At 43.4% G+C, this 22,230-nt stretch overlaps 1 protein-coding gene across 3 annotated transcripts in view; it reads left to right on the top strand.

Moving 5' to 3' along the window:
* MKNK1 (MAPK interacting serine/threonine kinase 1) overlaps nt 1-22,230 on the top strand; it is a 193,556-nt gene that overhangs the window by 67,080 nt on the left and 104,246 nt on the right. For all 3 annotated transcript variants that reach the window (XM_030207029.1, XM_030207027.1, XM_030207028.1), the window contains exons 8-10: nt 6,732-6,787; nt 8,402-8,497; nt 22,033-22,227. In XM_030207029.1, the coding sequence (XP_030062889.1) occupies nt 6,732-6,787; nt 8,402-8,497; nt 22,033-22,227 (347 nt within the window). The remainder of the gene's footprint in view (nt 1-6,731; nt 6,788-8,401; nt 8,498-22,032; nt 22,228-22,230) is intronic.

Genomic DNA, 22,230 nt, shown 5'->3' with positions numbered 1-22,230 from the left:
GTTCTGGGGATGTTTAAAGTCCGTATAGTTGGTGTGAGCAATGTATTCCCTGCAAACGTACTTTATCTGGTATTAGTCTCTTCTAGGATTAAGTATGTTCAGGATTGTCCTTTTTCCAAATTTAGGGACAGTCTTAACTGGCTTTTTATGGCTTTTGCATATACTAAATATGGATGAATTTCAAATTGTGGTTTTCCCTATCTGCTCTAGAATTGTTTTCTAATGCGATCAGAAAGGGGCACAAGAGGAGACCAGCTGAATAATAAGGAATTCTGAAGCCATTATCTTTAAAGCTGTAACAGCCAGTGCTTTGCAAGTCGTACATAAGTATTGCCATATTGGGACAGACCAAAGGTCCATCAAGCCCAGCATCCTGCTTCTAACAGTGGCTAATCCAGTATCCACAAGTACCTGGCAGAAACCTAAATAGTAGCAACATTCTATGTAGAACCCCAAAGAGTAGCAAGATTCTAGAATTCTAAAGAATAACAAGATTCCATGCAGGATTTCAAAGTGTAGCAACATTCCATGTAGAACCCCAAAGAGTAGCAAGATTCCATTCAGAATCCCAAGTACATAAGTGTTGCCATACTGGGAAAGACCAAAGGTCCATCGAGTCCAGCATCCTGTTTCCAACAGTGGCCAATCCAGGTCACAAGTACCTGGCAGAAACCCAAATAGTAGCAACATTCCATGTAGAACCCCAAAGAGTAGCAAGATTCTAGAATTCTAAAGAATAACAAGATTCCATGCAGGATTTCAAAGTGTAGCAACATTCCATGTAGAACCCCAAAGAGTAGCAAGATTCCATTCAGAATCCCAAGTACATAAGTGTTGCCATACTGGGACAGACCAAAGGTCGATCAAGCCCAGCATCCTGTTTCCAACAGTGGCCAATCCAGGTCACAAATACCTGGCAAGATCCCCAAAAAGTACAAAACGTTTTATACTGCTGATCCCAGAAATAGTGGATTTTCCCCAAGTTCATTTAGTAATGGTCTGTGGACTTTTCCTTTAGGAAGCCGTCCAAACCTTTTTGCCAGAGAATGTGCTAAAGGCGGTTAGCTTAGTTAATTCCAGAGTTTAATTACACGTGGAGTGAAGAATTTTCTCCGATTTTGTTTTAAATTTACTACATTGTAGCTTCATTGCATGCCCCCAGCAAATGTAATTACCTCACTAGTTACTCCCATCTCTAGGTCATTTATAAATATGTTAAAAAGCAGCGGTCCCAGCACAGACCCCTGGGGAACCCCACTAACTACCCTTCTCCGTTGAGAATCCTGACCATTTAACCCTACTCTCTGTTTTCTATCTTTTAACCTGTTTTTAATCCACAATAGAACACTACCTCCTATCCCAAGACTCTCCAATTTCCTCTGGAGTCTGAAAATCACATCCTTGTATGTTTTTCTGTGATTAAAAAAAAAAGTGCATTAAAACAAGCATTTTTCACTGATCTACACGTCAATGTGAAATTATAGAAATATTCAAAAAGTAAGAATAAAATGTCTTCAGACTCGACTGAACACTTGGTGAAAATTCCTTTTGTTGCAGTAACAGCTGTTATTTAAGCAAAGTGCCTATGAGTTTTGCACAGTGGGATGGTGCAGTTTGTGCCCATTCTTGACAGAATAGCTCAAGCTCTTTCAAGGTGACGTCCATCGTCAGATCTTTGCCACATTTTCTACTGGATTCAAGCCTGGACTTTGACATTTCACCCCGTGGAACTGCTCCATTGTTGCTTTTGTTTCATGCTGATGATTATTGTTCTGCTAAAAGGTGCACCTTTTCCCCAGTCTTAGGTCTGTGGCGGACAAAATAGTTTTTTTTTTTTTTTTCTGCTTGCATTTTATACCATCCATCTTCACAAGCCTTCCTGTATATCTGCAAAGCATTCCCACAATATGCTTTACTAAAGTGGATAGTGTTAGGTCGTTTGGTCTTACACTTAGCTTGCTTAACGTTGATACGGAAATTTCCACTTTGGTCTCCTCGGGCCACAAAACACTTCCGCGTGTGTAGTGTCCCCTAAAATGTTTGCAATGCCTTGTGGCAGCCACGCCTGAAAAGCTACGTGTGCCCTCTTGCCACTTTTCCACAGAGGCCATGTTGGTGAAATCATGAACAGTCGTACATTAGCTGTATTAGATATAAGGTGAACCAGATTAACATGGTTTATACTGTTTATTAAATGTGATATACAGACTCGATTGTCTGATGTAAACGGGACCGACAAAGTGGATGAGAGAAAAGGTATATTGAATACATCTTTCGAAAAGAGGAAGCAGAAAGTTTAAAACTTATTGTGCTCATGAATCTTACCTAGCACTTCTGCCTTTTTAACTACATAAGTAATGCCACATTGGGAAAAGACCAAGGGTCCATCGAGCCCAGCATCCTGTCCACGACAGCGGCCAATCCAGGCCAAGGGCACCTGGCAAGCTTCCCAAACGTACAAATATTCTATACGTGTTATTCCTGGAATTGTGGATTTTTCCCAAGTCCGTTTAGTAGTGGTTTATGGACTGTCCTTTAGGAAACCGTCTAACCCCTTTTTAAACTCTGCTAAGCTAACCGCCTTCACCACGTTCTCCGGCAACGAATTCCAGAGTTTAATTATGCGTTGGGTGAAGAAACATTTTCTCCGATTTGTTTTAAATTTACTACACTGTAGTTTCATCGCATGCCCCCTAGTCCTAGTATTTTTGGAAAGCGTGAACAGACGCTTCACATCCACCTGTTCCACTCCACTCATTATTTTATATACTGAGTGCCAAGAAAGAAACCTGTGTGCATCTCTGTGACTCTGCTGTGACATCCACCGAGGTACGTTGGATAATCCAGGACGTCAGATAAGTAAAGAGTCTACTATACTGTCTTTCCTTGTTACATGTAGCAAAGCAGTTTCCAAAACAGAAGATGCGATCAATAAATAGGAAAGAAAGATGGAATGTAGAGATAGCAACAAACTTGGATCTCATGCCATGGAGAGCTGTCCACTGCCAACTACAGAAGGGAAAACCAGATGGAAAAGGTGGGTTTAAAGGCAGATTTAAACTTGAAGGAAGATTCAAGGCACAAACTCCCTTGGGAGTGAATTCCATAAGGAAGGTGTGAGAGAGCTGGGACCCAGTGGGAATCCCAGTGAGCAGGAGAAACGAGTGGGATGAATAAGCGGCTAGAGCATGTGAAGAATGCAGTGTCCTCACTGAAAGGTAAGGGATGCTGCTTTTTGCAGTATCTCGAGTCGGTGAGGGTTTTAAATTGAACTTGACCATTGATGCTGAACTAAGTGGTATAATGTGGTCACATTTTAATCATCACAGAGGATCCTAACAGTGTTTTGGTAAGTCTGCAAATGTTTTTTGTTTTATTAAAGACATAACAAAAAAAGTGAGCAGAACATAGTAAAAAAAAGAACAAAATACAAGAGTATCAATCGCTGCCCAAGTCATACCAGCTCTCTTTGGTGCAAGGCATATGAAAAGCCAGACACCACATAAGTTGCTCAAACCCTGTCTGCAAATGTTTTGGGAACACTGGAATAAGTGATGCTGCAGTGCTGCATGTTTGACACGCCTGCACTAATGGGAGGACTGATCTAAGTAACATAGTAGATGACAGCAGAAAAAAGACCTGCACGGTTCATCCAGTTTGCCCAACAAGATAAACTCATATGTGCTACTTTTTGTGTATACCTTACCTTGATTTGTATCTGCCATTTTCAGGGCACAGACCGTAGAAGTCTGCCCAGTACTAGCCCTGCCTCCCCCCACCGGCTCTGCCACTCAATCTCGGCTAAGCTTCTGAGGATCCATTCCTTCCGAACAGGATTCCTTTATGTTTATCCCACGCATTTTTGAATTCCGTTACCGTTTTCATCTCCACCACCTCCCGTGGGAGGGCATTCCAAGTATCCACCACTCTCTCTCTGAAAAAATACTTCCTGACATTTTTCCTGAGTCTGCCCCCCTTCAATCTCCTTTTATGTCCTCTCGTTCTACCGCCTTCCCATCTCCGGAAAAGGTTTGTTTGCGGATTAATACCTTTCAAATAGTTGAACGTCTGTATCATATCACCCCTGTTTCTCCTTTCCTCCAGGGTATACACGTTCAGGTCAGCAAGTCTCTCCTCATACATCTTGTAACGCAATTCCCATACCATAAGTAACATACTGCCTTAAATTGTCAGAGGAAAAAAAAGCATTTCCTCACCATTGAGGAAATCTGTAGCTCAAATGAGAGGTTCTGATATTGATATTTGAAATGTACTTCGAGAGCAGACTTTTCCTGCAAATCAGTGGAGTCGTTATTGGACCTCTTGAGTCTAGTGGCTTCAGTTTGGAGTGAGAACAAGACGATTTTTACTTAACCATAATGCTGCTGCATCCAAACAGGATTGCATATGGGCAAGATCAGAAGAATGGGAGTCGGTATAAGAAAAAGGAAGATGTCGTCGTCATGAGGCGCTGACACCATGATTTTGGACAAGGACAGTTGGCAGACAAGAAATTTGAAGAGCACAGGTGGCTAGCATGAAACCCTAGGGGACTCCACAGTGAAGCGGAAAGGATGGAAGATAATACGGAAAAAGCTCTGCCGTGTAAGAAGGATGAAAACATCTGTCCAACAGTTTTTACAAACAAGCAAGCAGACTTATTGTAGGTAAAATCAAGAGTGCTACACTGATTCTGGGGCAATGAGGAGGAGCCTGCCTGTTGATATTAGTTGACTGATAATTCAGCCAATTTGGCTTTCAGGGTCAGAAGGAGGGAAGGCAGTGTCTAAAGTGGGCTATCTCTGCCTCAGAGGGAGGGGGTGTTGAATTGACACTAGGGTCAATCCGGAGCTAGGGCGTAAAAGCAGGGAGACTTCAGTGAAGCTGGAGGGAATGATTTGTAGGTACCACTCCTGTAAGAGTAAGGATTTAACGTGACCCTTGCAACAAGCAAAGTTACTCTGAGCAGTACAGCTCACAGGAGCATAGTATAAACATGCAAACACAAGCTATAAAGACAGCATGGTCAACATTTCTCTAGCCCTTTTAGAGTAATATCCACGTGAAGAACACAACCAAGAAAATGTTCCACTCCATGTGGAAACTTAAGAGTAAAACCTTTCTTCCAGAGATCCATCTTTTGCAACTTGGTACAGTCAATGGTACTAAGTCACCTGGACTATTGCAACGCACTTTATGCCGGCTGCACAGAACAGAACATCAAGAAACTCCTAACAGCCCAAAATACCGCAGCCAGACTCGTATTTAGAAAAACAAAATATGAAAGTGCAAAATCCCCAAGAGAGAAACTACACTGGCTTTCAGTTAAAGAACGGACAACATTCAAGATCTGCACGATTGTCCATAAAATCATCTACGGAGATGCCCCAACTTACATGTCAGACCTCGTTGACTTACCTTCCAGAAATGCTAAAAGATCTTCCCGCACACTTCTCAACCTACACTTCCCGAGTTGCAAAGGATTAAAATACAGACTAACACACGCACTAGCTTTTCCTACCTGAGCACAAAGATGTGGAATGCACTACCAACAAATTTGAAAACTAATGAAATCTCCAACTTCAGCAAATCTCTGAAAACCTATCTGTTCAACAAAGCCTATCACGAGAACCCATAGCGTCATTACAACACCTCAACACTCCACCTTACGCTGAACGACACCTTTCTATGATTGTTTGCTTATCTTTTCTATGTCATCCTTGAGCTCACTGTAATACCAAATGTATCTTCTACCCTGAAATGGCGATGCCATTACAGGTCTCTGTAAGCCACATTGAGCCTGCAAATAGGTGGGAAAATGTGGGATACAAGTGCAATAAATAATCTTGCATCTTTGTGATGGTCCTTAACTCCACAGCTACTGACTTTGGAGACTTGGGTTGACATGGTATCTTGCTGGTGCCAAACTGTTTCCACTAATTTGACTAATTTTGTTACCTTTTAACTATTTTTCAACATAACGTAGGGTTATCTAATCTAACGTGAATTTGTCATGTCAAATACAGAGGGCAGCCTGGGTGTGCCTAACACTCTAATGAAGCGGTTTAAGGCATTTGTTACTATAATTTTGAAATTATAATATGTTGTAAAATGTATGTTGAAAAATAGTTAAAAGGTAACAAAATTAGTCAAATATTGGGGATATAACATATATAACTATTTGAAAGTGAGCATAATCCTTGTAGTGATAGAATGACAGTTCTCTAAAGGATATCTGAGCATTAAAACGCTCTTATCCTCGCCCTGAATCTGTTCCTTTCCAGTAACTTAGCCTAGTATTCTCAGCAGCTCTGTTTGGCATGTTTTAGGCTTTGCTTCAGATATTTCATGCAACGGTTTCATTTTGAGTCTAGGGGTATTTGGACACAGGTGGCCTCTAATTTATAGACCTTAGTAAGGCAGTGTTTGGAAACAGCTAATTTGAGTTGGCTGTGAGACACTTGGTAATCAAGGCTTTTTCATAATCGCTCTTGGAATATTTCTAGTTCTTTCACGTTGAAATTGTAGAGTCTTTTTAGATCGGTGAAACTTTAATGCATTTTGAATTTTATTTTACACAGCAGAGTGTGAAAGGTACAAGGGCATTTAAGACTTTCTATCTGAGGTACTGTGTGAGTAGATTAGTTGTACAAGTTCTTATTTGATATATTAATTTGTTGAAATGTAACGTGCCAAGCTTTTGTCTGCAAACATTTTTCTTACTATTCTAGGCATTGCTCATAGAGACCTGAAACCAGAAAATATATTGTGTGAGTTTGAGGAGACGGTAAGTGTATTCAAAATACCAAATGACGTGTTGAAACTTGATGCTGGAGATTTACTGTGCCCTTGTGTTTTTTTTTTCTTTCTCTTGATTTCTTCAAGTATCCTGCAAGTTCAGGGTCTTAAATTGGGAATCTGTTTTTTGCCTTCCCTTTCCAAGTAGTGCTGTATTACTCAGGCTGCCTTTCCTTTACTGTATGAATTTATATCTAGGGATGACAAATTATTTACCAAAACGCCAGTGAATGGTTACGATGTACTATACAAAGTAAAACTAGAGTAGAGCTGCATGAAATGCAGCATAGAGGGAAGAAAGGGAGAGGGTGGGAGACAGGGGTGTAGCCAGAGTTCGGCGGGAGGGGGGGTCCAAAGCCCGAGGTGAGGGGGCACATTTTAGCCCCCCCCCCCGCCGCAGACCACCACCACCAACAACAACAACTTTGACACCCCCCCCCCCCCCGCCGTCGGCTACCTTTGCTGGCGGGGGACCCCAACTGCCGCCAGCAGAGGGCCTCTTCCGGCGCAAGGCTTTGTTCTATTTCTGTGAGTCTGATGTCCTGCACGTTGTACTTGCAGGACGTCAGACTCGCAGAAACAGAACGAAGCCTTGCGCCGGAAGAAGAGGACCTCGGATGGTGGGGTCCCCCGCCAGCAAAGGTAGCCGACGGGGGAGGGGGGTCGAGAGGGGTTGTCGGCAGGGGGGTCCAGGCCCCACGTAGCTACGCCACTGGTGGGAGAATGGACAAATTGGCATAGGACTGTTTAAGGCAGAGGGTGGCGGGAAGGGAGTTCAGAGCTTAGGTCTGATGATGTAACTGATGGCATAAGTACGTATGAAATGAAGAGCTAACGAGACAGCTTGAAGCCTCATGTTCTGCTTTGTTGTGCTAGGCTGTTTCAGTAGGTTACTGGTGTAGGAATACTGCACTTAGTTTCCATGATTCCTCCCTGCATTCTTCTGTTGGGGAAGGAGTCTGGTGGTGATGGGGGGGGGGGGGGGGCGGGGGCAGGACAGGATGCAGCTGTTTATATTATGCTTAATTCCCTGTGCTGCAGGTCTGTTCCAGTTTGATAATTTTGCCATGGGCTGTTCATAGATAGTGGGCAGGTACTTCTTTCAGAACCAAAGTGGGGCAGAGATTCTCATAGGGACACCTAGAACTTTCTAGGGCTGTCTATTGCAAGTGTTAAAAAGCATTACATTGTACTTCACATTTCCACTGAATATTAGTGGCCTTTTTTTCCCCTTCAAGAGTTGTAGGAGGTGTTTAGCTTTTAAGGATGTAACTCACTAACAGGCAAAGCGTTCTGTGTACTGTCAAAACCCCCAGGGCAGGCAGTATGATAGCAGTTAGGCACCATCTTTCTTCCCAGCATTCCTAGGGTCCAATGTTCTTTCAGTATGATGGAGGACCATGCTAGTAGGAGCATATGTTTGTATAAGAAACTCATACCAAATGCTTCTATTTGGCTAAACGTAGCCATGTTAATAGCTGTGAGGAGAGTTCTGGGGCTGTTTTTTTAAGTGTTGAACTACAAATGGATACCCAAAACAGGAACACACATGACTCGACATAGTCCATTACTTGAGTAACCGTGTTCTTGATTTTCTTTTCAGATGTCACCAGTGAAAATATGTGACTTTGACCTTGGGAGTGGAGTGAAGCTGAACAGCAGATGTACACCTATAACAACCCCTGAGCTAACAACGCCGGTGAGCACTTGCATTTTTCTACGGAAGTTTCTCCATTCTTGAAACAGCTCAGCGATGGGCTCTGCAGCACGTTTGCATATTATGTGGTAACAAATGATTAGCAATTTTCAAAAGGATTTCTCAGGACAAGCAAAATACAGCCCTCACATGGGTGGCATCACCCAGCAGAGTGCAGACCGGAGCTTTTTATTCAGAAACCAAAGTTTCAGCGTGCTTGTCTGACATTGCTGCCTGGATGTCTCAACACCACCTGAAATTAAATATGACCAAAACCGAGCTTCTCATTTTCCCCCCCCAAACCCACCTCCCCGCTCCCCCCGTTTTCTATTTCTGTTGATGGCTCTCTCATTCTCCCTGTCTCCTCAGCTCGAAACCTTGGGGTCATCTTTGACTCTTCTCTCTCCTTCTCTGCTCATATCCAGCAGACCGCCAAGACCTGTCGTTTCTTTCTTTACAACATCCGTAAAATCCGCCCCTTTCTTTCCGAGCACTCTACCAAAACCCTCATCCACACCCTTGTCACCTCTCGTTTAGACTACTGCAATCTGCTTCTTGCTGGCCTCCCACTTAGTCACCTCTCCCCTCTCCAGTCGGTTCAAAACTCTGCTGCCCGTCTCATCTTCCGCCAGGGTCGCTTTACTCGTACTACCCCTCTCCTCAAGACCCTTCACTGGCTCCCTATCCGTTTTCGCATCCTGTTCAAACTTCTTCTACTAACCTATAAATGTATTCACTCTACTGCTCCCCAGTATCTCTCCACACTCGTCCTTCCATACACCCCTTCCCGTGCACTCCGCTCCATGGATAAATCCTTCTTATCTGTTCCCTTCTCCACTACTGCCAACTCCAGACTTCGCGCCTTCTGTCTCGCTGCACCCTACGCCTGGAATAAACTTCCTGAGCCCCTACGTCTTGCCCCATCCTTGGCTACCTTTAAATCTAGACTGAAAGCCCACCTCTTTAACATTGCTTTTGACTCGTAACCACTTGTAACCACTCGCCTCCACCTACCCTCCTCTCCTCCTTCCTGTACACATTAATTGATTTGATTTGCTTACTGTATTTTTTGTCTATTAGATTGTAAGCTCTTTGAGCAGGGACTGTCTTTTCATGTATGGTGTACAGCGCTGCGTATGCCTTGTAGTGCTATAGAAGTGATAAATAGTAGTAGTAGTAGTAGTCTCTTGTAACCAGAGCTAATATTGTGATGTCATAATGCCTCAGGCCACCAATAAGAGCCAACCTCATCAGTGATGTCACAATGGCTTGATTGTCCTATACTTGGCTTACTTTTATTACATAGCTCTTTGAGCAGGGACTGTCTTTCTTCTATGTTTGTGCAGCGCTGCGTATGCCTTGTAGCGCTATAGAAATGCTAAATAGTAGTAGTAGTAGCTTTAGACTTTTTTTATGAAGATTCGCAACTGACCATGTGCGGCCCTACCCCAGTTCACTTGCTTTTTCGATGGAGCCAACGGGTTTTTCAAAGCTCTGGCTCTTGCTTCTTGAAATAATTTTTTCAAGTAGACTTGCATCTTAAGTTTCCCCAAGCAAACATTCTTCCTCACCAGACTGGGCCTTGGAAACAGGGACATAGTAAATCTACAATGGTGATAGACCAGGTTCAGGATATTTACATCTCTCTTGGGAACCTATTAAAAAAAAATGTTGGGGTAGATGTTAACTGGGGAAAAATACGTTTTCAAAGTTAGCAATTTTTTGATGGAGTAGCGTAATGGTTAGCACAGTGGGCTCAACTAAAGGAATAGGCTCCTTGTGACCCTAGGCAAGTCACTTAAACCCTTCATTGCCCTAGGTAAAAAGACAGTATAGTCTTCCAATTTCTGGACTCCAGAGTTCAGTCACAGCCAGAGTGAGGGCCTCAAGCGCAGGCCAGATGGAATCCAGTGTCACTACCTTGTTTAAATAGAGCACAGTAACATCCATATCTGATTTCTGAATTCCGGTCATATTCCTCCGGTGTCGAGGTTAACTTTGCTGCTTCAACTAATTGCAACAACGAGGGAGAATCCGGAGACAGTCCACGCACATCTACAGAGCGCAATGTTTCCCCTTCTGGAGCGCTGTCCCTCAACTGCAGGACCGGTGGGGCCCAATGGGAAAAACTACTCCCCAGGTCATGAATATTCCTCACAGCTTCTCCAGCAGCCCATCCAGATGATGCTAACTGTGCACAGGTGGTATCCATCTGCCACAGTGTAGGAGTCGCTGGCAAGTAGGAGGCAGCTTGCACCTTTTTCGCTCACTACCTAGCCGAGGTAAGGTTGGAGTTTATTGTGGCAGCATCAAGCACAGTGTACTTAGTCACTATCTTGGCTCCTCTGCTTTGCTTCCAGTGCTTTTTTAACATTTATAAATGATCCAGAAATGAGTGACTGAAGTGATATTTGCAGATGACGCTATTCAGAGTTGTTAAATTGTATGCAGATGATTGCAGGAGGACCTTAAGAGGCTGAAAGACTGGGCATGAAGGGCTGCTTAAGTTTCAAGTTTATTTAGAACTTGCTATACCACATATCGGGAACCATCTTAAGTGGTGTACAGTACTAAAAAGAAAAGGAGTAAGAAATATAGTAGCAGAGGAGCTAGAAGGAGCTACAATGTGTGATAGGAAAAAGGTACAGTAGAAGAGAGAGAGGAAACGAAAATGGGGGTGATAAAAGACATGGAAGCAATCACCTATTTGTAAGCTCAATGTGGCTTACATAGTACCGGAGAGGCCTTTTGCAGGCTCCGGTGTGAACAAATACAGGGTGATGTTGTGGTAAGATCAAGTTCATGTGGTACAGCCACATTAGGGAATCGGAGAACGGAAGAGTTGTGTTATGTCCATTACGTGCTTTAGTTTGGTTGTGTTGCAGAGATCAGGCATTTATGTTAGATCGGTAGGGTTTGCCTTTTTAAACAGGTTAGTTTTTAGTTTTTTTCAGGAAGTTTAGGTGGTCGTACATCGTTTTCAAGGCTTTTGGTAATGCGTTCCACAGTTGTGTGCTTATGTAGGAAAAACTAGATGCGTAAGTTGTTTTGTATTTAAGTCCTTTGCAGCTTGGGTAGTTCAGATTTAGATGAGATCGTGTTGATTCGGATGTAGTTCTAATTGGTAAGTCGATCAAGTCTGCCATGTAACTCGGGGCTTCTCCGTAGATGATTTTGTGAACCAGGGTGCAGATTTTGAAGGCGATGCGTTCTTTGGGAGCCAGTGTAGTTTTTCGCAGAGGGGTTTTGCGCTTTCAAATCGTGTTTTACCAAATAGAAGCCTAGCTGCCGTGTTTTGAGCGGTCTGAAGTTTCTTTAAGGTTTGCTCTTTACATCCCGCATAAATTCCATTGCAGTAATCTAAGTGGCTTAGTAGTACCATTGATTGTATCAGGTTGCGAAATGTTTCCCTCGGGAAGAATTGCTTCACGCGTTCCACATTGAGTGGAACATTTTCTTTGTTGTGGATGCCACTTGGCTCTCTAGTGTTAAGTTACAGTCCATTGTAACGTCAAGGATTTTCAAGCTGTCTGAGATAGGAAGGGTGTGATCTGGGGGTGATCTATGTGGTCCCAAAACAAAAGGTTTCTCATGAAGATTTTGCTGGCAATAGGAGTGCTACACCTTGGAAGTATATTGCAATTTATTAGTAATATAAAAATATGTATATTGGTATGGCAAAGCAGTTGCAAAACTTATCGGTACTTGTCAGAACAGTGAGGTAGTGATACTAATTATTCCTGATGCATTCCTAGTATTCCCTAAGACAGAGCCTAAGAACCACATGCCAGAAGTCCTGAATTACACTAGGAGCTTAACAACACTTTCTATTCTCCTAGACCATTGGAAGGAAAACAGTCCTCACAAAAGTTATGGGATTCACATGGAAGAATCTTTGGCTCCCTCAGCATGGCAGGTCTCACCCCTCCTTCTGGGCCTCCAAGCTAATGTTTCACAGCTGGCTCCTGGATCAGCTATAGTCAACTGCACAAGGTCATGTAGATAGGGTTCCTCTGCTTCGTGGTGTCGGTCTTTTCTTGGTGGAAGACTGACTCAGCAATGAAGCTAGAATGCCTACAGCCTTTCTGTTGATATAATCTTAGTTGTAGCTAAGATGCTACACAGTACTGGTTCTTACTCACTACAGCACCTTGTAGTTCATGCAAGGTACTCTGATGAATTACGTGTTTGATGGTAAAGTAGCACCCATCAGAGAGGTGTCTCTGAGCCTTGGGAACTCTGTAGCTAGTCTCTCTGGTTTCACATCTACTTCCTTCCCTTGCTTGCTCACTCCCCTCTTCTCTCTGTCCCAAGCTTTCAGCCAGAGTCTTTTTTTTAATATGATCAGCTCTCTGGAATAGCTGGGCCCACGATGTCTTGCTTGCAGTAGGTGTGCACATGTACAGTAGATGAGGTAAGGCCTTGGCTAATGAGGACCGCTGAGTTGGCCACATGATGATAGCTATCAGATTGGTACAGGATGACTCACTAATGAGGTGGTAACTAGGATTTTCTCAGCTCTGTAACTCTACCTCAAAACTTCTCACAGTTTTCTCACAAACCACTTTTAATTGGATGATGATGTCGGTGTCCTAGGTGCAGTGCACAAAGGAATCCATGACAGGATGGTTGTTGCACTCAGGGCCAGATGCACTAAACCTAACGAGCCATTAACGAGGAAGTAGTGTAAACCCTGGCATGCACTAAAAGCCATTTTACGACGGCGGTAGCAGCTAACGAAAACGGAATGTTGATGAGCAAATTGTGTAGCAACCCTATTGTAATGAGATGCACTAAGCTTTTCCGATTGCCTTAATGCTGGAAACTGTAACGAGAGGTCTGTACCTCTCGTTGGGGCTGCGTGGAATTGAAAATTGATTTAAAAAAAACCGCTATAAAAGTCATTCCGCCCCCCGCCGCAATAATTAAAACAAGTGCAGTTGAGGCCGGCCATCGAAAAAAGCGTTTTCGCCGCCATTCAGCTCCGCAATAATAATAATTTAAAAAAAAAGTCTTTTTTGGCCGTGCTTCACTCAGCTGAGAGACCTGGAAGTCTCTGAGCCAATCACAGCGCGTTTAGTTTGGCTCAGAGACTTCCAAGTCTCTCAGCTGAGTGAAGCACGGCCAAAAAAGACGTTTTTTTATTATTGAGGAGGTGAATGATGGCGACAACGGACGGCTTTTTTCGATGGCCGGCCTCAACTGCACTTTTGTTTTTATTATTGGGGGGGGGGGGGGTGAGCGGCGCGGTGTCTTCGGGTGGCACAGGGAGGCATATTTGGCATGTGCAGAGCAGCCAGCATAACGCTTTGCTGCTCTGCGCATGCTTGACCAGCCGATTCTCCGACTGTTTTAAGAAGGAATAGAGAATGCAAGTGAGCAACGAGTAGCTCATTTGCATTCCCTTTCCTTGATGCATAGCCGTTCCCTACCGATTCGCTATGGAATTCGGTACGGAACGGCTCTAATGACGACTTTAGTGCATCTTGGCCTCAGTTTGGTTTCTAGGTCTCAGACTAAAGCAGGCCGTATGCATGCAAACAGGTATGAGCGGTATGTTCCTACAGGCATCCAACCCACCTGTTGTACATTGGGGTGTGTCTTATTCCCTTGGCCTCTTCCAGAGGCATTGCTTCTATTGCAGCTCATGTAGGCACCACAAAAAGCTTATTCTCTTTGAAACTTACTGGCTTATAGTTTTCTGTATGTAATATATATGTAAACTGCTTTGGTTGTACCACAAAGATGGTATATGAAACCCATGACCCTTTTATCCTTTCTGTGTAGTTCCCAAGCCTCTAGAAGCCTGAGGCTTTGCCTCCTTCAGATCCTTGACCAACTTTTGAGATCTTCCCCACAGTCATCGGTACTTGATATACCACCTTTCTATGGTACAACCAAAGTGATTTACTTATCTTATACAGGTATTTTCTGTCCCTAGTTGGCTGGCTGTTTTTTTTTTTTTTTTTTGTTCCTCTCAAGGAAGCTTACTGTGCCATATCCTTGTCAAGCCTGTGGACCAAAACAGAGCCATAGCTATCTAGCCATGACCAAAGGCTACAGACCTAGGACTAACTTGGAATTGGTCATACAGCATAACAACCAAAAATGCAGTCTCAGATTCCAGATATGCCACCTCCAGGATCTCCAGAAGCTTCTGGGTCTAGCAAATAGGGATCACGCTGCCCCAAATCCATATTTGGCCACTTGATCACCCAGCAGATGCAAAGGCTGCAGACTTCCGGTTTCCTGTCCTGCGAGTCCTTCCAGACTAAGCCACATTCCTCAAGAATGGTGGTCACCTTGCTGCCACCACAGGTGTTGGGGCATTCATTTTGGGGAGGCAAAATAGCTACCCCAAGTTCTCAAGTGTGGAGTGAGGTAGGGGAGGCTGCTGACTTTCAGCAAATTCCTGCCCAGTGGGAGTGGTAAGGTTGAGCCCTGGGAAGACCTCCTTTCTGCAGGCAGGAATCTGTCTAGCATCTTTGGTCACGGACTTCATACTTCTACCTGGAGTTGTTTGCCAACTCTTCCAATGAAACAGTACAGCAGATTTAACTTCTGAAGGGTGATAGCTCCTCATTTTGGGGAGCAGGCTTCCAGTGGGAAGAACTCTTCTAACCAAGCATCTATTATTCCAACAAGGGTGGGATAAGCCTCGAGCATACCCAGTGAAACTAACAGTTAACTTAGAGTGCTGCAACACTTGAGATTCAGCCACAATGGACCCAAGCCCCATTATAATGCTGTGTGGCCTGACCAAAAGACCAATCCTGGCTGCAGTGCTGAATTCTATCCAAGCTTTCTCAAGCCATTTTGAATAATTTCAGTAGCTGCCGCTGGTGCCCTATAAAGCCCCACTGACCAAGCTGATAACACATCCTTAAATAGCAGCACTCAAATTCTCCAAGCAGGCCATGCGGGTAGCAGCAAAAAAAACATGGCCGCCATTCCCACTGGCAGGGAAAACTGAGGGTGACAGTCATTATCTTAAGTGACGCTAAACCTCCCCAAAAGTAGTAACTGCCCAAACACTGGTTCCGTGGTGTCTTTACTCCCCCAGCTGGTCAAAAGGCTTCAGCAGTGCTATCCATGTGCCTGTAGCCTGACACTTATACCATCTCTCTGCTGACCACAGTGTTCACAAAGAACTCAGGACTCCTATACACACCCCTGCAGAGATCGGGAAATCCTGTCAGGGGCTTCCCCAAAGCCTGTACACAAGCTTCCCTCTGGCCATTTCCCTTTAGTGCTTATTCAGGGTTTTTTTTTAAAGCCTTTTGGGTTGAGAAGAGATGCAAGGAACAGAAGAAGCCCACACAACCCTGCCTGAGGGTGACAAACGACGGGCCTCTCTACTTAAGCGCCTGTCTTAGAGTTGGTGGTACTTTTCTGCACCTGGGTGTCGCTGCCCATTGGAACTAAAGATCAAGAGATAAAACGCTGGCACGGGATTCCCTCTTGGATCAGTTAGGGGAAAGATCTGCAGACTGTTCCTATACCACATCAGGACTGGGGGCTCCTTCCTAGGGATATGGACCTCAATCTGTGCCGGAGGGAGCTAAACCAACAAGGATCCTGCTGCATCAGTCCACACTTCAACCATCTGTTGGAGGCAGAGAATACTGGCAGGTTCCAGGACTGCACAACTTATACTTGTGAAGACTTCACAGAAACTGTGTTCTCCGCCTGCAACAGATGGCTGAGCAACAATCCACATCTGGACTGGGCAGGCAGAATGAAAAAAGCCTAAAAAAAAAAAGAAAAAAAAGGCAAGTAGATGTTTTTTTTTGCTTGTCTGTTTAATAAAAGCACCTAAGTGGCTGCCTCTAGGTACCCACCCATGGTGCCGTGTTCCAAAATTACTACTGCGGTGTGCACCTCGGTCAAATGTAGAAATTACATAAAGCAATAAAAGGCTTCAGTGATTATGCCTCCAGATCTTCAGTAATAGGATGACAAACGTTCCAAGCTCTCTTGTATAAATGCTGCAATCCAGGCACCAGTTGCTAAGCAACTGAAGTGCGCACACAATTCTGACAACTTAATACCAGGCTGGACGCCAGCCATGATGAGCCAACACTTCCAACATCAATTAAATTTGTAAAACTTTGGGTACCAATGTTTTCAAATACAGAAAACAGCAATATGCAGCCAGTTTATCAGAATTCCTACCTTCTAAACGACTTGAAGCTTTTAAAGACTGCAGAAGCTACACAGGTGCAGTTCAGCATTCAAATAACTTTCTTGGAGAAATTTTTAAAAAATGCAATGTGTTTAGAGGAAAATTGGAGGCCTCCAGTGTGTTTGCCATCCATTTATTTACGGCGAGTCACCGGGATACATGACACACCTCATCGACCTGCCAACCAGAAACACCACAAAATCTGCACGATCATACCTAAACCTCCACTACCCAAGCAGCAAAGGACTCAAATACAAATCCTCCTATGCAACCAGCTTTTCCTACCTAAGCGCACAACTATGGAACGCATTGCCAAAAGCAATAAAAACTACGCTCGACTACCTAACTTCAGTAACTGGTAAATAAGACCAGGCTGAGCAGACCTCTGCAATCTGGCAGAATTCAAATAGCAAGATTCTAGGCTGCCAGTCAGGGCCAGCTCAAGGGATAGTGGTGCCCTGAGCCAACTTGCTTTGATGGCGCCCACCCTTCCCATCCCTTCTGGTGCCCTCGCCCTCCTCCATCCCCTGGGAGTTTGGCATCTCTTTCCCCCTTTGTCCCCTTTTCTGCAGGTCCTGAACTGCTCCCTCACTTCTCTGTGCCTAGCAAGTCTAAAGTTTACATCGGTTGCCTATGGTAGCAGTAGCTATATGATAAGTCTGCCTTCGGCCAGCCCTTGGTCTTCCCTCTGCTACATCCTCCTACAGGAAATTGCATCAGAGGAGGCAGGACATAGCAGAGGAAGACCCAGGGGCTGGCCAAAGGCAGACTTATCATGCCTGGTGGTACTGCTGTCACTGGAGACTGACATAAACTTTACAGGACCATGGGGAAGTGAGAGGTGAGGGAGCAGTGCTGGAAGTGCAGGAAGAGGAGGCGAGTCTAGATCAGGTGAGGTAAGAAGCTGGGTATTTTGGTGCCCTTAATTGTGGGCACCCTGGGCCAGAGCCTCACCTGGTCCAGTGGTTTTAAACCCAGATAAGCAAACTGCTGTTATCACATCCTCCGGTAACTAGTTTCATAGCTTTAACTATTCATTGAATGAAAAGTCTTTCTCTGCCAGCTCCCTCCCATGCTGAAGTTGAGTCTACAGGACATTTTACTGCTTTCGTATCCCTCTTTTTATGGAATGTGCTGCTATTTCATAGTAAGGTCATTATTCCCTCTTTTTCCACAGCTCACTTCACCGGTACTTTGTACTTTTTTTGGCAAGCCCTAAAGTAAAATTATTTTCTTTTGGAATGGTTTTGACTGCCTTGATCTGTAGCTGCAAATGTGTATCGGGAATTTAATATTTATAGATGCTAATGGAGCCTTGTATGGATGGGGTTGAGTTCTATTTATGGTGGTCTATTTTCTTCTATGATATTGCATTTGTAAACAGCTTAGATCTTGGTGTAAGTATAGAAAGTGTGTGCTAAAAACAGGTTTAAAAACAATCTTTTTTTTTTTTTTTTTTTTTTTTACTGGTCCCTTGGTGGTGGTAGTTGACAGGTTGTGTTAGTCTGCTTCCCCTCTGCCGTTTGCATTTTTCTTTGTCTTTTTGCTTTCCTAATTTTGTATGGTGATATTTTAGGCTGTAAAACACTTTGATATTCATGGAAAGTGGTACAGCAAGTCAAAAATTAAACAAAATAACCAATAAACCTTAACGACAGTGTCTAAAGACTCTCTTCTGTTGAGAATGCACACAAAGGGAAATGGGACTTGATATACCGCCTTTCTGAGGTTTTTTTGCAACTTCATTCAAAGCGGTTTACATATATTCAGGTACTTATTTTGTACCAGGGGCAATGGAGGGTTAAGTGACTTGCCCAGAGTCACAAGGAGCTGCAGTGGGAATCGAACTCAGTTCCCTAGGATCAAAGTCCATTGCACTAACCACTAGGCTACTCCTCCAAAGGGGCTGAATGAGCACAAAATCGAAACTAATGAGCTGTGGTATCAAGGGCATCTATGCTAGCTATGGTCTTTAGGGTTATCTTTCATAAGTCAAATACTGTGAATAGATAATTCACTTATTTCGGAAAGATGTTTTTAAGTACTCATCTCATGCTTTGACCAATAAGAGTTGGGCGCACAAGTCTGACCACCTTGAGGCCTCTGATCCCTCTTTGCTTCCTAGTAGGCCCCCTTAAGCTATTCAGAGCCTGTGTACAGTTTATTGATAAGCATGGGGAAAGGGGAGATATATTTGAATTTGAATTAGGCTTCTGTACTCACCTGGTTTTACAGCCTGCCTCACTGACAGACTACTCAGTAATTACTGTGGATTCTTTTGGATTCGTATTAGTTAAATGAGACTCTTTATTAGAAGTTCTAAAATACACAATGATTAAGATATATGTACAATGATTAAGCCATATAACTGAAAAGAAACCATCATTACATCAACGGTCCCTACATCCAAGCAATGCTAGGAGTTTCTAGACCAGGAAAAGCAATATACATACACTATATATACATCATCCAGGCTTTTTAAATCAACTGATAGAAGCCCCTTTTTCAGCGAAGCCAGAGTCTCATGACCGGAGTCTGTTTTTATGCAATGCGTTCATCCATAGATGAGCTTTCAGTTTCACTGTAAGAGGCCCCCCTTTTTTATTAGGCTTAGAACTCATGTTCAGAGCTAAAGAAAATTACAGAATGCTTGAGAATTTCTCTGTTTTGGTAAACAAGCCATACTGTGGGAAGGTGGTCACATGTTTCTCAGTCCAGGTGGCCAGTCTGAACTCGAAACAGACTCCACCTCTCCAGTCACATATCAAATTAATTAAAGCTTTGTCGTGTCTTCTACATTCCAACTTATTTTCACACAATCAAAGTTAAACAATCATTTTAATGAGCGAGTGCACTGCTGGTCAAAGCAGAGTTGAAAAAACAGTCTTTAAAATTCACTTCTATTACAGCTTCATTATTCTATGCTAATGATATTCAGACTTATATCCCATGTGAAAGTTCTGCACAGGACACTTCTAGCAGATTAGCCTGTTTGAGGGTTTTACCAAATGGAAGTGTCTAACCATTTGAAAGCTACCAGCTTCACCACTAGTGTTTAAGCTGGCCTGTATAGACATTCCTTAACAACCAAGTCTAGACCACACATTCCTCCTCACCCTCGGGCCCCGCTTAGCCTTGGAATCCTCACCTTAGGCACCAGGGCCCCTACTATAATAATAGACCTATATTGTACAATATTTCCAACTTTTGTTAGCCACAAAGAACTGAGTTCGTACTCTGAGGATTGTGGAGTATAAATCCAATAAATGTAAATGTTGATGGGGAAAGTAGTGCCAAGCAGCTGCCTTGTTATCGTAGGTAATATACTTCCCTTAAGGAAAGGGTTCCAAGTTCAGGAATTGGTTCTGCCTTCATTCTGGGGGGACCAGGTCAGCACAATCAGGAGGACCTGTAACAATCTGATTAGTTAGCTTTGCACAAAAATGATTTCATCAGATTTAAGGCAACTATTTAGGTCTTGGTAGTGTCATAGACCACTGCAACATCATTTACCGTGAGCTACTTAAAGGCACTAGTTCTCTTTCAGCTGGTTAAAACTACAACTGCAATAGTTGGCAGTAGGAGGTGGGAAAGGGCTACTCCCCTCTCCATGGTTAGACTGTCAGTGGAGCAAAGTTCTGTTTGTTTTATTTATTTATTTTTTTTTGTTACATTTGTACCCCGTGCTTTCCCACTCATGGCAGGCTCTGTGCGGCAGGCAATGGAGGGTTAAGTGACTTGTCTAGAGTCACAAGGAGCTGCCTGTGCCGGGAATCGAACTCAGTTCCTCAGTTCCCCAGGACCAAAGTCCACCACCCTAACCACTAGGCCACTCCTCCACTCCACTCCTCTACTGGTTTTAATTCACTTGGATGTACAGGGCCTAATTATCTTGCATAACCTGACGCAATAACTTGGATTTAGCACACATCTTTCTCAGATTTATTTCCTATAATATGTTATTGTATCCAGATTGTCCGATTCTGACTCCTAATTGATTTGGACCGATTAAGACCTTTATTTAGAACAGCACAATGCAGGGACATTCCCTGTTGGCCAGCAAGCCCCTTTGGCGTTAAAACGGGCTGATTTTCAGCAAACTTGAAAGCATGACTTTTTAATTATGTTCCACTCAATGTGGAAACTTGTTTATCTTCCCAAGGAAAATATTTCGCAACTTGGTACAATCAATGGTACTGAGCCACCTAGACTACTGTAATGGGATCTATGTGGGATGCAAAGAAATAATCATAAAGAAACTCCAAACTGCTCAAAACACCGCAGCCAGGCTTATATTTGGTAAAACGAGATTCGAAAGCGCCAAATCCCTACGAGAAAAACTGCATTGGCTCCCAATCAAAGAACGTATTGTGTTCAAAATCTGCACTCTGGTTCATAAAATCATCTACGGCGAAGCCCCGGGATACATGTTAAACCTCATAGACCTACCAACCAGAAACGCAACAAGATCAACACGCTCGTACCTAAACCTTCACCACCCAAGCTGCAAAGGACTCAAATACAAAATCAACCTATGCATCCAGTTTCTCCTATATAAGCACGCAACTTTGGAACGCACTACCAATCACCGTGAAAACATATGACCTACCAAACTTCCGGAAATCACTAAAGACTATCTTGTTCAAAAAGGCATACCCTAACGACCCAACTTTAATGCCTGAATCCTGCAACACAATGATACTAATACTCGAACTGGACATAAAGCTTCCTCCTTTCTATTCCCTTATGTGTCTGTCACACATGCACTTTATTATACCATAATATCACTCTGTATTTGTCATATCGGAAAGGTGATAGCCTCATGGTACTATGTAACCCACATTGAGCCTGCAAATAGGTGGGGAACATGTGGGATACAAATGCAACAAATCTTTTTATTTTTTATTTTATTTTTATTACATTTGTACCCCTTGCTTTCCCACAGTTCTTCATTTAACATAGAATTAGATTAATTATGGCGGAAAAGATTAATCATAATTATCTAGTATTTTAGTATTCTATATTTGTTTTTGATTTTACGTTTTGCATATTGATGTATTTGTATTTAGTTTTTATTTCTCAGTCTGTAATCTTCGTACTGGCTTGCAGGCAAAGCAGGCTACAAATGCCAAATTAAAACCGTGGTTGAGAGTAATAGGAAACAGAACAAGGTTCTCTTGTATAAGTAAATGCTTTATTGCAAAGGTTTTCAGTTTGTACAGCCTGTTTTTCCTCTTCCTCCATTCCAGCATTGGTCTGTTTTGTGCTTCTGTATTGCCTCTATATAAATTCCTTGGCCGGTCTACTTTCAGAACGATTTAAAACTTTCCCCTATTTGACATCTGTCTCGCAGTGTGGCTCAGCGGAATATATGGCACCGGAGGTGGTGGAAGTGTTCACGGAGGAGGCCACGTTCTACGATAAACGCTGCGACCTCTGGAGTCTAGGAGTCATTCTCTATATTATGCTCAGTGGGTATCCCCCTTTTGTGGGCAACTGTGGGGCCGACTGCGGCTGGGACAGAGGAGAAGTGTGCAGCGTCTGTCAGGTA

This window comes from Microcaecilia unicolor, chromosome 6 (genome assembly GCF_901765095.1).
Source record: "Microcaecilia unicolor chromosome 6, aMicUni1.1, whole genome shotgun sequence".
Taxonomy (NCBI): domain Eukaryota; kingdom Metazoa; phylum Chordata; class Amphibia; order Gymnophiona; family Siphonopidae; genus Microcaecilia; species Microcaecilia unicolor.
Note: the sequence above shows the minus strand (reverse complement) of the source record. Positions and strands in the feature narration are given on the sequence as shown.